We start from the raw sequence: 13,175 nt of genomic DNA, 5'->3' as shown, positions 1-13,175 counted from the left end.
TTTACAAACATGTGAGTTTCCCTTATAACAATGCAGTCAATGATCTTTCTCTCCAGTAAAATGTGCAAGTTTTCCCTCATTCCCCAGGGATAATGATTTACTACAAGTTAAATGCAAACTGAAATAAAAGCCTAATCTTAAAATGTGAAAAAAAAAAAAAAAAGCAAGTTAGGTAAAGCAAAAATAGAAGTGTTAGCAGCCTGCATATGTTTGGCACAACAAAAAAAGGCAAAATGTATATTTAATACCTTGGTGGAAACTGATTCTCATTGGATTTGCAATGCCAGTTAAGGTCACATGAAAGAAAACCTACACTGTGAAGAAACATTCACAAATACATACTACGTGAATCTTGCCTTAAAATAGTAATTTAATATACTAGCTAGAAAACCTTCATGTTGGTATTTCCATATTTTCATACAGTCATGTGAAAAAAAATGGACACAGTAGAATTATGCTAATAAAGCAGGACTTTCTATTCTCTTAACAAGCAGACGCAGAGGTGTTTGGTGCCTTTCAATGACCTTGAATTATGGACCAGGTTCCTCCACCTGAACCATCAGAGGACCATGGTCTGGAAGTCCCAAGCCAAGCTGCCCCTGCGATGCTCTGTCAATTCACCTGCAGGACCAGGTAAAGGCTTCAGGAGCATTTGGGCTACTGGAGCAGCAGAGACCACTAAAGTGATGCTTTGTCAACCCTGGACAACAGGTCACCTGGTAAGAGGAATCTCTCTTCAATCTCAGGATGAATTCCCAATGCAACAGCCTACTCGGGAAAATCACTCAACTTTTGAGACAGGTTATCTGAATTTTGACAGGATGAGAGAGTTGGGGGGGTTCAGCCTGGAGAAGAGAAGGCTCCGGGGAGACCTCAGAGCCCCTTCCAGTCCCTCAAGGGGCTTCAGGAAAGCTGGGGAGGGACTCTGGATGAGGGAGGGGAGCCCTAGGAGGAGGGGGAAGGGTTTGACCCTGCAAGAGGGGAGATGGAGCTGAGCTGTGGGGAAGAACTTGTTTGGTGTGAGGGTGGTGAGAGCCTGGCCCAGGTTGCCCCGAGAAGCTGTGGCTGCCCCATCCCTGGAGGGGTTCAAGGGCAGGTTGGAGGGGGCTTGGAGCAGCCTGGTGTGGTGGGAGGTGTCCCTGCCCAGGGCAGGGGGTGGCACTGGGGGGGCTTTAAGGTCCCTTTTCACCCAAACCATTCCATGATTCTTTAATTTCCCATAGCAGTACAGTATGTAAACCATACAACGTATCATGCATTACAGCCTATGGGTGACTTGACAACCTCCTGAAACTCCTTTTTCTATCTTATCTTAGTGCTGCCAAAGTTCTCTTCCTTTATCTCCATGACTTTATAACTAGAGGAACAAGATGATTTAAAGCTTCAGTGAGATGTTTATAACTTGTAAATAGTTACTCAGTGAACATCTACGTTCACACAGAGACCCAGAGATGCACCCAGAAACACACATGCTTTTTCCCCTCCTATGAATATTTATATCTTCTTTGAGAAGAAAAGCTATTAAAGAGGAACGAAAGCTCAGCCTCTGCGAACACAAGCCATCAACACGTACATTTTGTAATCTGCAGTGTTAGCACTAATGCCCCACATGTCTAGCAAAGGAAAAATCCATTTAACAACACAATACGTTGCCATGTGAAATTGAAGTTAATGATAAACATGCTCCTACAATGCTTGAAGAATAAACATCATGGCAGTGAAACTGAAGGAAAGGGGAATAATTTGAGATTCCTTATTAAATAACACCATTTGCTGAATAAGCAATTCCCTGGTGCATTTATCATGGAAGAGGAAAAGAAGAAAGCAGTATCCTCGGTACTGGTATTAAGCTAGTTAAAAAACCACATCAAATAGAAATAAAGCAATGGGGTTTTTTACCATCACTTAGAAATGTGTGATGGTAAAAAAGAAAAAAAAAAAAAAAAAAGACACCTAGTGTTTTAACTAGAACCTTTTGTTAGTCTTGCTGCAAACAAATTTTGACTATTGCTACACTTTTTGGAACTAATAAAAACGCAGTCACATGGAGAGTTTTGTAGTTTGGGAGAGAAAAGTTCCCAATGATGACAATTTACAAGGGAGAACATGAGCAAGTAGAAAGCCACACCATGGGTGCTTTTATTGGTCAATCAGCCAGCAGTAAGTGTGACTCCCACCTCAATAAGCCCCAAGGGACTGGGGTAATGGCAACACAACAGGAAAACCCTCCTCGTCTCCCGTAGGTGTCTCCTGCTGCCCCTACTGCACCAGCAGGAGACTTTTTGGCCTTCAGCAGCAGTTTGGGTTCGTCTGTAAGAGATTGTCCTCACTTAAACCCAGCTCTTCTGTCCTCTTGATCTCTCATAGCTCCCGCCAAACCTCCACGTGGTGCTACCACCATGAAAACATGGGCTCTTCCAGGGTGAAACGATGTTCCTTACCCTTCCTCATCTGCCTATGTCCTTCGTGCATGTTTAGATCAAGATCAGCTGGGGATGGATTGTGCCCATGATACTTGTCTCATGCATCCTTCTGCAATAAACAATTCCAAAAATTCCCATTTTTTGCCTTTAATTACAACAGCATTCACTAAGTTATCAGCTAAGATCAGAGACTCTGTTCTAAAAACTGCTCTTAATTTTTCTGTATTGATGTGTGGATCCAAAAGCATCCTCTACCACTAATTAACAAGAGTGGCAACAAAGGGATCACAGCATGTCATCTAATGGTACATTGTCAGAAAAGTTTTAAAAACAAATGTGAACATCAATTTTATTATTTCTTGTACTGCATGAATCTGCTGAATGGTCACACAAGACCAATGACGCCATAAGATGTGGAAAAAAATGCCTGACTTCATACCCTGGAGAAAACATTTTCAGAGGGCTGGACTTTTCCAAATTTCAAGTTACATCATGCTTGGAAGTTATACCATCTCAAGGTATGCCACATCATTTCTTACTGACAGTTTATGTTACACTGTGCATGAGTACTTCAGGTTTCACTAGAACTCCCTCTTGTTCTTCTAAATTGATCTGTAATCAAAATACAAAAATATGCCCCAAAGATCATCTCTCAACAGCCATTTATGAGTTTTTCCCAGAGAATTTCTCTATAGTTTCTGCTTTAACTGTAAAACTCAATGACTCCAATGATCTTTCCCAGAAAAAGTGAGAAACCTGTTGACATCATTTCTCCCAAGAAGGTAAGGATTATTTTTTTCTACTGCATTTATATAGGATTCTAATATACTCTTCATACTACTTTACACACGCAACTGTTACAGAGAGGAACCTCTAGCCCACTCAAACTGACGGAGATTTCACCACCAGCTTCAAAAGGTCACAAATAAATTAAGTAATCATAAAATCTGTGGTGTGCCTAAAATGCTCAGGAAGCCTGCTGTTTAACATGGCTTGTGATTTCTGAGCCCACAATTAACCTAATTTTGCCCACAGACCATCTCCTTACAACTGCCAACCTTGCTGCGTATCAATTTTCCAAGAGCACTGTGAACCGACAGTTTCAATTCTGAGTGACTAAAAGAAACCAGTCCAAAAAATGTTTGAAAAACCTAGAAAGTCATTTTTACATTTCATAATTGTATTTTATTCTATGTCCACTCAGTCACATCAATAAACATTTCTGCATTATGTCTCATAATCCTCATAAATAAATCTTTCTTTGCGGAATTAGTATTGTTGGCTTTTTTAATTATGTTTTTCTCGAAATTAAATAGGCCACTACCGACAGATGTAGAATCACAGAATCATAGAATGGTTTAGGTTGGAAGAGACCTTCAAGCCCCCCCAGTGCCACCCCCTGCCCTGGGCAGGGACACCTCCCACCACACCAGGTTGCTCCAAGCCCCCTCCAACCTGCCCTTGAACCCCTCCAGGGATGGGGCAGCCACCACCATGAAGGTTCTGGTTGAAAGTACTCTGCAGCTCCAAAAAACCTGTATTTTATGATGGATGCCTATATGTTAGGATCGCGAGGAAGCTGGTGAAGCTCATGATCCTACTGACAGTGGTGTTTGTAAAATGCCAGTTTCTGCTGTGGGGGGCACAGAGCCAGGGCTCACAGGAGCTTCTGCCAGACCGTGCCACGGGGAAACTCACAGCAACTGCTGCTGTCTCCAGAGGCATCACGACCGAGTTCATTTTGGAACTTTTGTAGAAATTCTCACTGTAAAATTGCCAGGGAAGAGTTGCTAAAGCGTGTTCTCACATTATTTAATAATCCCACCATTTCCCTGAGAAAGCCCATCTTCCCACAGGAACAGACCATCCCTTAAAGGCTTAGGAAAGGGCCTTCGCCCACCCACTCCAAAGGCTGCCATGTAAGTCTCCTCAGGTGCGTCCTTCCTCTTGGGATGGAGAAATGAGGAAAAAAACCCAAAGGCCAGAATGTGTTAAGAGAAACACAACAGGCTAGATGCTGGCCAAATTATAAGGGAGAATAGGAGATCATTTCCATGGGGTGCAAATGATGGACTGACTGTTTTTCAGCTCCCCATGCGAAGGGGAGAAGCTGTTCTCTCTGAAGGTTTCAAGGTGACAGTTGGGTACCACCACCGAGTGAGGACTTCCTAGAATGAGTAGGAATTCCTGGCTGTGACAGAAACAGAAAGCCACAGTGGACAAAAAGTGCTGCATGCAGACCTAGTGTCACCTGTTTCCTGGATGGATTAGACTGGATATTAGGAACAATTTCCTCATGGAAAGGGTTGTCAAGCCTTGGAAGAGGCTGCTCAGGGCAGTGGTGGAGTCGCCATCCCTGGCAACGTGGTGCTAAGGGACATGGGGTAGTGGTGGTTTGGACTGTGCTGGGTTAATGGTTGGACTCAACGATCTGAAAGGTCCCTTCCAACCAAACGGTTCTATGATTCTATGGAGAGGTGCAGTTGTGGTGAGGGACCTGGCAGTGACATCAAACTAAGAGCAGAAGGAACCAAAGCAACAGATTGAGCCCGTCCTCCAGTGGACTTTGGCACCTTCTGCAAAGGGCCTCGCTCAGCGGGACAAAGCTGCTGTAGAACATCAGAAGAGTGGGCAACCCCGTTTCTCACTACCCCTCTCTGCTCTGTCCTCCTCCCTTTTCTGCTCCCCAACACCATCAGGTACAAGTCACCGCCGCCAGGACCCTGGGTGAGATCTGGCCACCTTCTTGGTGGCAGCCAGAGCTGCCAAGCATCAGGAGGCCAGGCTGGAAGGGGAAGAGGGAGCTCTTCTTCCTCGGCTGCCACCCCCGTGTCCATCACAGCAAGGCTCAGGCAGAGCAGAAAGGAAACAGAAAAGTGTTTTTCCCAGCCTACATTTCACACGGGGCAACGCTGATCTGCACCTTCTGGCAATGAGAATTAAATCCATAATTCTCTTCAACCAAAGCTAACCTCTTTGCGCAAAAAAAAAAGAAAAAAAAAAAAAGATAAAACTCCCAAACCTTAGGCATCTTTACTCAAATACAGACAAAAAGCACTGCCTACCTAATGGGGCATACCTTTAAATAAAACATCCTCCAAATGTTTTTACACACTGTGAATGCTGGCACACTTATGTACATATATTTACATGAATCCCAGGGTAGCAAGCACGCCAAGCTGCCGTTTCTTGTTTCAGCACCTCATCCTCACTACCTCCAAAACAAGGAAACTGAGCATTTAAAAATTCCTTCTTCCAGACCTGTGTTTCAGCACCTCATCCTCACTACCTCCAAAACAAGGAAACTGAGGTTTAAAAATTCGTTCTTCTAGACCTGCACAGCCCCAGGAGTTTTTAAAAATTATGAAGTGTATTTTTGACTCAGATAGAACACCTGAGTTATGAAGTGTATTTTTGACTCAGATAGAACTTAATATAACCTTTCTGAAACACCTTCATGTAAGAAAACATTCTTGCCTGTTCTGATTTGAACTAAATATAAACACTTTGATTTGCATCCAGAAACCTAATGATATCTGATTTCCTCTGTATTAAAAAGTATTCTAATTCCATACTAATTAAGATTAAAATAAAAATATAATTTGAGAGCTACTTTGATGAATGCTTGCAATTAATGGCATGAAAATAATGATCCAAAAGGCCTTTTAAAAATAATTTGGCATCTGGCTACCTACTACAGCACGAATAGCTTTTCCCTTTGGTTATCACCCTGTGATTATTTGCCACATTTGGAAGATGGTGAGAGAACTACCGATTTATGGCAATAATCCTCTCAATCTTACTCTTCAGGAAACAGAAGGGGCATGTTCCTACCAGTCTCAACTGTGTGACAGATTTAGCAATGTTTCACAATAAGCAAAGTTTACTCCATAATTCTGGTCTACCTCAATCACAAGGATGAAGAGTTTCTCAACCTGCAAATCGACACTGTATACTCTGTATTTTAATCAAGTTAAGGGCTGAATTTCAACATCCTACATCAGCGAAGCCCACAGTTCACACATAAATAACGTGTTGTAACATGTTATAACATAAATGGAAAGCCTTTTTAATAATTTTAAATGAAATGCCTTATACATAGGTTTACTTTCAATATTGTGCCATTGCACAAAATTAGGCATATCTTAAAGGGTTACTTAATCATCTCACTTTACTTGCTATCCCACTGGCACTTACTCCTCCTCTAGACCCTGAAAATGCAGATGTTTACCAGACAAAATGCAAAGTCTACGAGTATGTTCTTGCATTATCTCAGACCTTCAGATTCTCCTGGGTTTGACAGACGTCTCTCCCAATTATTCTCAGTTTATGCAGCTCGTTCCTTACGGGTGTAAATATTTCATACCAGAAACAGTAAATTTATCAAATTTAAATGCAGCCCCTGCACTGCACGAGGGGACTAAGTGCATTGCTATTTCTGGCTACTTCTGGCCATTTTGGGTGCAGGTTTCAGCAGCAGTGTCAGACTCTGAAGGGCTGTTTCTACACAGACAGACTCTCTAATCTTAGGAAGCAAGACTGAGCTGTGTCCCCTGCAGAGAGAGACACAGATCCCGCAATATTATCCACTTAGAGGTCAAGGCCGTAGACGACGACAAACATCTGCTTTCAGGCATCTTCCTGCAAGATTTCACACAGAAAATACACTACTTCTGATCATCATGAACAAAGCCAACGAACTCTTCACTTTTGCTCAAAAAAGTTTCTTCCTTGCACCATCTTGCAAGATCGGGTTAATCTTCATGCAATTTGTAAAAAAAACCAAAACCACTAATAAAAAAAAATCCAAAGCCAGAAGAGATCAAATGCATTGCGTATCTAGCCTGTTTTTTGACATGACACAAAGTCCTCGGGATTAACCCGTGCTACTTATTTCCCAACTTTGCCTAAAGTGGAGCAGCAAACCAGCACGTACATTTCTCAAAAAGCATGAAAAAGAGTGGATTCCAAGGCTCCAGTGAAGTAACAAAACACTGTGAGGAAAAACATATTTAAAACACAGACTTTGCTATCTTTCTTTTGATGGAAATGAATCACAGAAAACCAACGACTAAGATTTTAATTCCCTCTTTCACCAATTCTGCTATAGCATTTCAGTTTCTATCTCAAAATTAGTCTCTTTAAAGCAAAAATTCATCAATCACAGGGGGGTTTTGTATATTTGTTTAAAAGCAATATTTAAGGTATTGCAAAACATCTATAAAGGCATATTACCAACATGAAGTAGCCACATTAACTCCACATGCAAGAAGTCAAAGAGAGCAGCAACAAATTACAGGGTTTTTTTTTTTAACCTAAAACTTTTGACTCCAGAAAATACATGATATTATATAAAGACTGCTTATGACAAAAAGAAATGAGAAATCAAAACTAAAATGGAAAACATAAAGATGTAGGCAATCAGGTTAACTTGTTAATATTACCAACTTATGAGATCCAACATTACAGAGTTTTTCCTAATATTATGGGAAGTTGCAGGAAACAAATTTTTAAATCTAACACGGTCTGCTTCAGGGTGGACATATGTTGTAAACCACATTTGTAGTCACCGCAGGATTCTGCCAGAAGCAGAACCATAAACTGTCTCATCACAGGGCTGGGATGAAGTTATGGTTCCACAGCTCAAGGGAAGCTGGGTCAGACAAAAAGACGGGATTTTCTTGTGAAGATGAAGAGCTAAAATGAATAGGTGCATTTCCTTCTGCCATACTGCACACACCAGAGCACAAGCATCGCCTGCTAAAACGAAGGATTATTTTCAACCATTTGAGAAGAAAACAGCAAGATGTTGGTCCTGTCATGAAGAATGTTCTGTTCCCCTTTTGTTGTGACTATCAGCGCTTATTTATCAACCAACAGCCGTGATTAATGCTGGCATTGCTAGCCACACAAATATAGCTTCCATCTTTCCCCTTTCCTTCTGAGAATGTTGTGGTGTCTCTTTTTATAAATTTGGGGAAGACAAAGTGTGCAGAACATTCACAACATGAGAATTCAACTTTGAATTCCAAGACTGCAATATGTTCAGCAGCAAGTTTCTAAAAAGATATGTGAAACTGCAGTTTGAAAAAAATCAAAGAACAAAAAGCTAAAATTAAAACGAAACTCTTCTCTGCCATGTAATTCAAGTATTCTTCTAGAGCAAAATTGACAGTACTTGGAGAAAATTCAATTGTCAGGCTTTAGGCAGAGGATCTGGAAAAGATTTTGGAGGACTGGGGTGTTATGTGCTGTTAAGACCTACAGGGTAAGACTCCTTTGAGACAGTTTGGGCTAAATCCTCGAGGCTCTGATTTTAATACCTAAGACATCTGCCTTAGCAGTGCCACTTAGCATTTGGATGTATATCCTTAGATGGTGCCTCCCATGGACTGTCTCACAACCACCTTCTGGCTTAGACCACAGGTATAAGACCTTGAGGTGCTGGAGCGTGTCCAGAGAAGGGCAACGGAGCTGGTGAGGGGTCTGGAGCACAAGTCTGGTGAGGAGAGGCTGAGGGAGCTGGGGGTGTTCAGCCTGGAGAAAAGGAGGCTGAGGGGAGACCTTCTCGCTCTCTCCAACTCCCTGAAAGAAGGGTGTAGAGAAGCAGGGATTGGTCTCTGCTCTCAAGCAACAGGTGATGGGACAAGAGGAAATGGCCTCAAATTGTGCCAGGGGAGGTTCAGGTTGGATATTAGGAAAAATGTTTACATGGAAAGGGTTATGAAGCCTTGGAATGGGCTGCCCAGGGAAGGGGTTGAGGCTCCATCCCTGGAGGTATTTAAAGGACAGGTTGACATAGTGCTTAGAGACATGGTTTAGTGATGGTTTTTATCAGAGTTAGGTTGATGGTTGGACTAGATGATCTGAAAAGTCCCTTCCAACCTGGACAATTTTATAATTCTGTGATTCCTGGGAGCTCAGTGCTCCACATCATCAGGGCTACAAGCAGATGCCCTCAGAGAAACAGGAGGACTCACATGTTATTTCCCTCCAATGTCCCTCTAGACATCAAGAACTTGGACCAAAGACCTTCAGTCAGATGTGTTTTCTGTGCATTTCAATCCTTTCATGGACTCTTTTTTCCATGAACTCACTGAATCTCCTCTTGCACTCCACATAAACCCCCAGTAAGAACTGAGTTTGACATGCCCAGGTTCTTAGTGAAACACCACTGGGAACACCACACAATACTTTAAAAAATTATTAAAAAAGAGGTAGTATTACACTCAAGAGAGGACTCAGACAAAACTGATGGAGGATTCAGTCAAGCCCCCTTCTGTGCACTTCCCATTCAGCAGCCACTGAAATCCACTAAGTGCCTGCCTAATGCCTGTGAAGTTTCCTTGATTCAAGTTCTGCTGCTGCTCCTAAAATCTCACTCTGAGTAGCTCCAAGACGAAGGGAAAACAAGCAGAAACACAGTGGATAACAGAGAGGACGTTCAATCATGAGTGGATGGGTCCTACCTTGGGGTCCCTGAAAAAGTGCTGTTTATGAATTTTCCCCTTAAGAAACAAAGGCTCAGTCCTGGAAACTCCCCATCTGATCTGAAGGATCTTCTGCATTTCACTAAGATGCAATGCACATTCTCCTTCCTGACACAGAATCACAAAATCAGAGAATGATGTGGAGTTGGAAGGGAACTCTGGAGACCGTCAAGTCTAATCTTGATGTGGAGTTGGAAGGGAACTCTGGAGACTGTCAAATCTAATCCCCTGCCAAACCAGGTCCACCTACAGCAGGTTGCAGAGGAACTTATCCAGGTGGGGTCTGAAGATCTCCAGAGAAGGAGACTCCACCACCTCTCTGGGCAGCTCTGCCACCCTCACAGCGAAGAAGTTCCTCCTCACGTTGCGATGGAATTTCCCATGTTCCAGTTTGTGCCCATTGCCCCTTGTCCTGTCCCCAGGCACCACTGAGAAGAGTCTGGCCCCATCCTCTTGCCACCCACCCTTTAGCTATTGCTCAGCATTGGTGAGGTCCCCTCTCAGTCTGCTCTTCTCCAGACTAAAAGTCCCAAGTCCCTCAGCCTTTCCTCAGCAGAGAGATGCTCCAGTCCCTCATCATAATTGTAGTCTTCACTGAACTCTCTCCAGCAGTTCCCTGTCCTTGAACTGGGGAGCCCAGAACTGGACCCAGTGCTCCAGATGGGGCCTCCCCAGGGCAGAGCAGAGGAGAGGGGGAGGATGACCCAACTGGATCTGCTGGCCATGCTCTTTTTAACGCACCCCAGGAGATCATTGGCCTTCTTGGCCACAAAGGCACATTGCTGCAGTGGCCACACTTCCAGTGGCCCAGTAAAACACACCCTTGGTCCCTCAAGATGGTAGGGCTGAGCTTTTTCAGGGACAGGAAAAAACTTCAAAAAGGGAGCAGAAAGTAACCCAGGCATCTGGCTTTTCTGGTAAGTTTCCAAGCTACAAGACAACTCTGTGGAAACAGAGCCCAACAACTACCTTCTTTTCTTGCATGCAAACAATCACATCTACATTCACAGCTTTGTTGTTTTGTAAATAATATGAATGACAGATACAACTGAGTTACAACTCAGAAACCGGGCAAGTCTCTCTATCTCCTGGGAGAAAAATATTTGAGTATCTATTTTTAATGAACGTTAGGCAAAGCTTGATAGAATATCAATATATCTAGAGGAAGAATATAAATAAAAGTACCTGTCTCAGAGCAGACTAAAATGCCAGTATGTTGTCAGCAGATTGCCCAACAGGTAGAGCCTTGACACATCCAATAGAGGGGGTTTACTGGTTTTGTCCTTAAGGGCAGCTCCAGTATTTATCAGACAAGCAGTCAAAGAACAAAATACAAGACAGCACAAATCTGCACGGTTGAAGTAAATCTATATCACCTTTCTTAGTTTGAAACATTCAAAAAGAGTAGGAAATTAGCTAGCAGAAGAATTAAGTCAATATTAGCTAAATCTTATTTCCTCTCCTGTGTGGTTTTATCTGGCTCTAGCTCCTTTTACTGTGTCCTTTGGAGCAAAAGAACCTCTAATTAGTTTTAAGCAGAGTTTTACTAGCATGCTTGCCATTCAAACCTTAACTGTAGCTTCAAAACCCTCAATAACTTTACCCAATGGACAAGTATCTTCCCAAACATTGAGACAGTGTTCCCCAGCATGCTTACCTCCACGGTCCCGTGCTGCTAAATTCTGCCCTCTCCTTAGGGTAACGTCCAACTGGTACATTCTGGGGTCCCCAGAAGGAAAATCTGCATTACTTGTTTCAACCAAATTTTTTCTCTGGAGGGGAAAACAAAAAAAAAGCAGAAACTAATGTTAGAAATTCCATGTAAAGTGTATTTTAATTTGGTATTGCTATCCTGTTGAAGGAAGACAAGGCTGTATCCCATTCCCTTGCCTCAGAGCTAATACCCCAACACCAAGAAACCTGCTCCTGTCATCCATAGGACAATTCCTGGGGCCTGCTTTTGAAAAAAAACCCAACCAAACAAACCAAAAGCCCCACAAAAAAGATGGTAGAAAAATTCTTTGATACCGGCATTTGTTATGGCAACCTCCATTTTTAATTATGTTCACAGATATTCCTGGCCCTCTAGAGCAGAATAAGTAAGAAAAACCACATCTGGATCTTACAGTACTATTTGGACAAGCCATTACCAGTACCCTCAAACCTTGTCTTTATTCGACAGTGATAACCTTGGCGTTGAATAAACATACACAAATATGATTTTGTCAGCTACTGCAGCACTTTGCAAGATTTGTGGTTTTTTCCAGAGTTATGGGGGAAACCGGAGGGAAAAAAAATCATAACAGCATTAAATGCAGCTGTAGCTCTTCACTTGTAATACACTTCTTAGCTTGCCTATATGCCAGGGCAAAGGTAAGATTCTTAGAGCAGTTATCTGTATAAACTGTATCATAAAAAATTTAAAAAAAATAAAATTAAAGGACATCAGAATGCAAAGAACTGCATGAATAGTAATGACATTTCTGTTCCAAATGACAAAGGAGAGAAATTGAATTTCTTAGTATGCATAGGTTTTGCAAAACCGTTTTTAACACATCTCTCTGTAAGCAACATCTAATTACAGTGTGCACTTGGAACACCACATGTAATTTTAAGACTAGAACAACTATTTCTATTATACATTCACAGTGCATACAGGAGCTTCATATATTATACACACTGACCAACATGGTTACATATTCTCATGCTTGGAGCTAACTCTTTTAAGTGCTATTAATATTTTATTATGCGATTATGGGTCCTCTGCAAGAAAAACAGAAAAAAAAAAGGCAACATGACATAAACACCTCAGAGACCAAGTGCACTTCAGCAAGAAACCTCTGTTGTTTCTCCTTATTCCTTATTAAGGTAATAAGTCTAGAGCACGAAGGAAGACACAAAATAAAGGCATTCTCATATATGATTTATTCTTTTTACAGATGAGTCACAAATCTGAGCCCCAGAACATCAACCTTTGCTGCGACACGTACAGAGCTGGTCCAACCACACACTGACACACTCACCACTTCCAGGGCAACAAAACTGCCCAAAACTGGTGCACTTCAGAGAAAATGGTGAGATGAGCTCTGCTTTGGTGGAGGGTGTTGTTGCTGGAATCTCTCAACATTTACCTTCTCAAGTAACTGCTGAGGCACACCTGGAACCATCACTGCCTTCCCAAGACTCTTGCAGAAGTCACCCACCACCTTCTTTTAAATGACTAGCACCCCACTCACCATCTCTTTTTTTAACTTTTTTTTTT

At 42.2% G+C, this 13,175-nt stretch overlaps 1 protein-coding gene across 1 annotated transcript in view; it reads right to left on the bottom strand.

Moving 5' to 3' along the window:
* The window catches only part of MCTP1 (multiple C2 domains, transmembrane 1), a 342,368-nt gene that overhangs the window by 183,907 nt on the left and 145,286 nt on the right, over window positions 1-13,175 (bottom strand). Inside the window, exon 3 of the mRNA XM_014936839.1 lies at window positions 11,571-11,685. Coding sequence (XP_014792325.1) covers window positions 11,571-11,685 — 115 coding nt within the window. The remainder of the gene's footprint in view (window positions 1-11,570; window positions 11,686-13,175) is intronic.

This window comes from Calidris pugnax, unplaced genomic scaffold (genome assembly GCF_001431845.1).
Source record: "Calidris pugnax isolate Ruff unplaced genomic scaffold, ASM143184v1 scaffold40, whole genome shotgun sequence".
NCBI lineage: Eukaryota > Metazoa > Chordata > Aves > Charadriiformes > Scolopacidae > Calidris > Calidris pugnax.
This window is presented reverse-complemented; position numbering and strand designations above follow the sequence as displayed.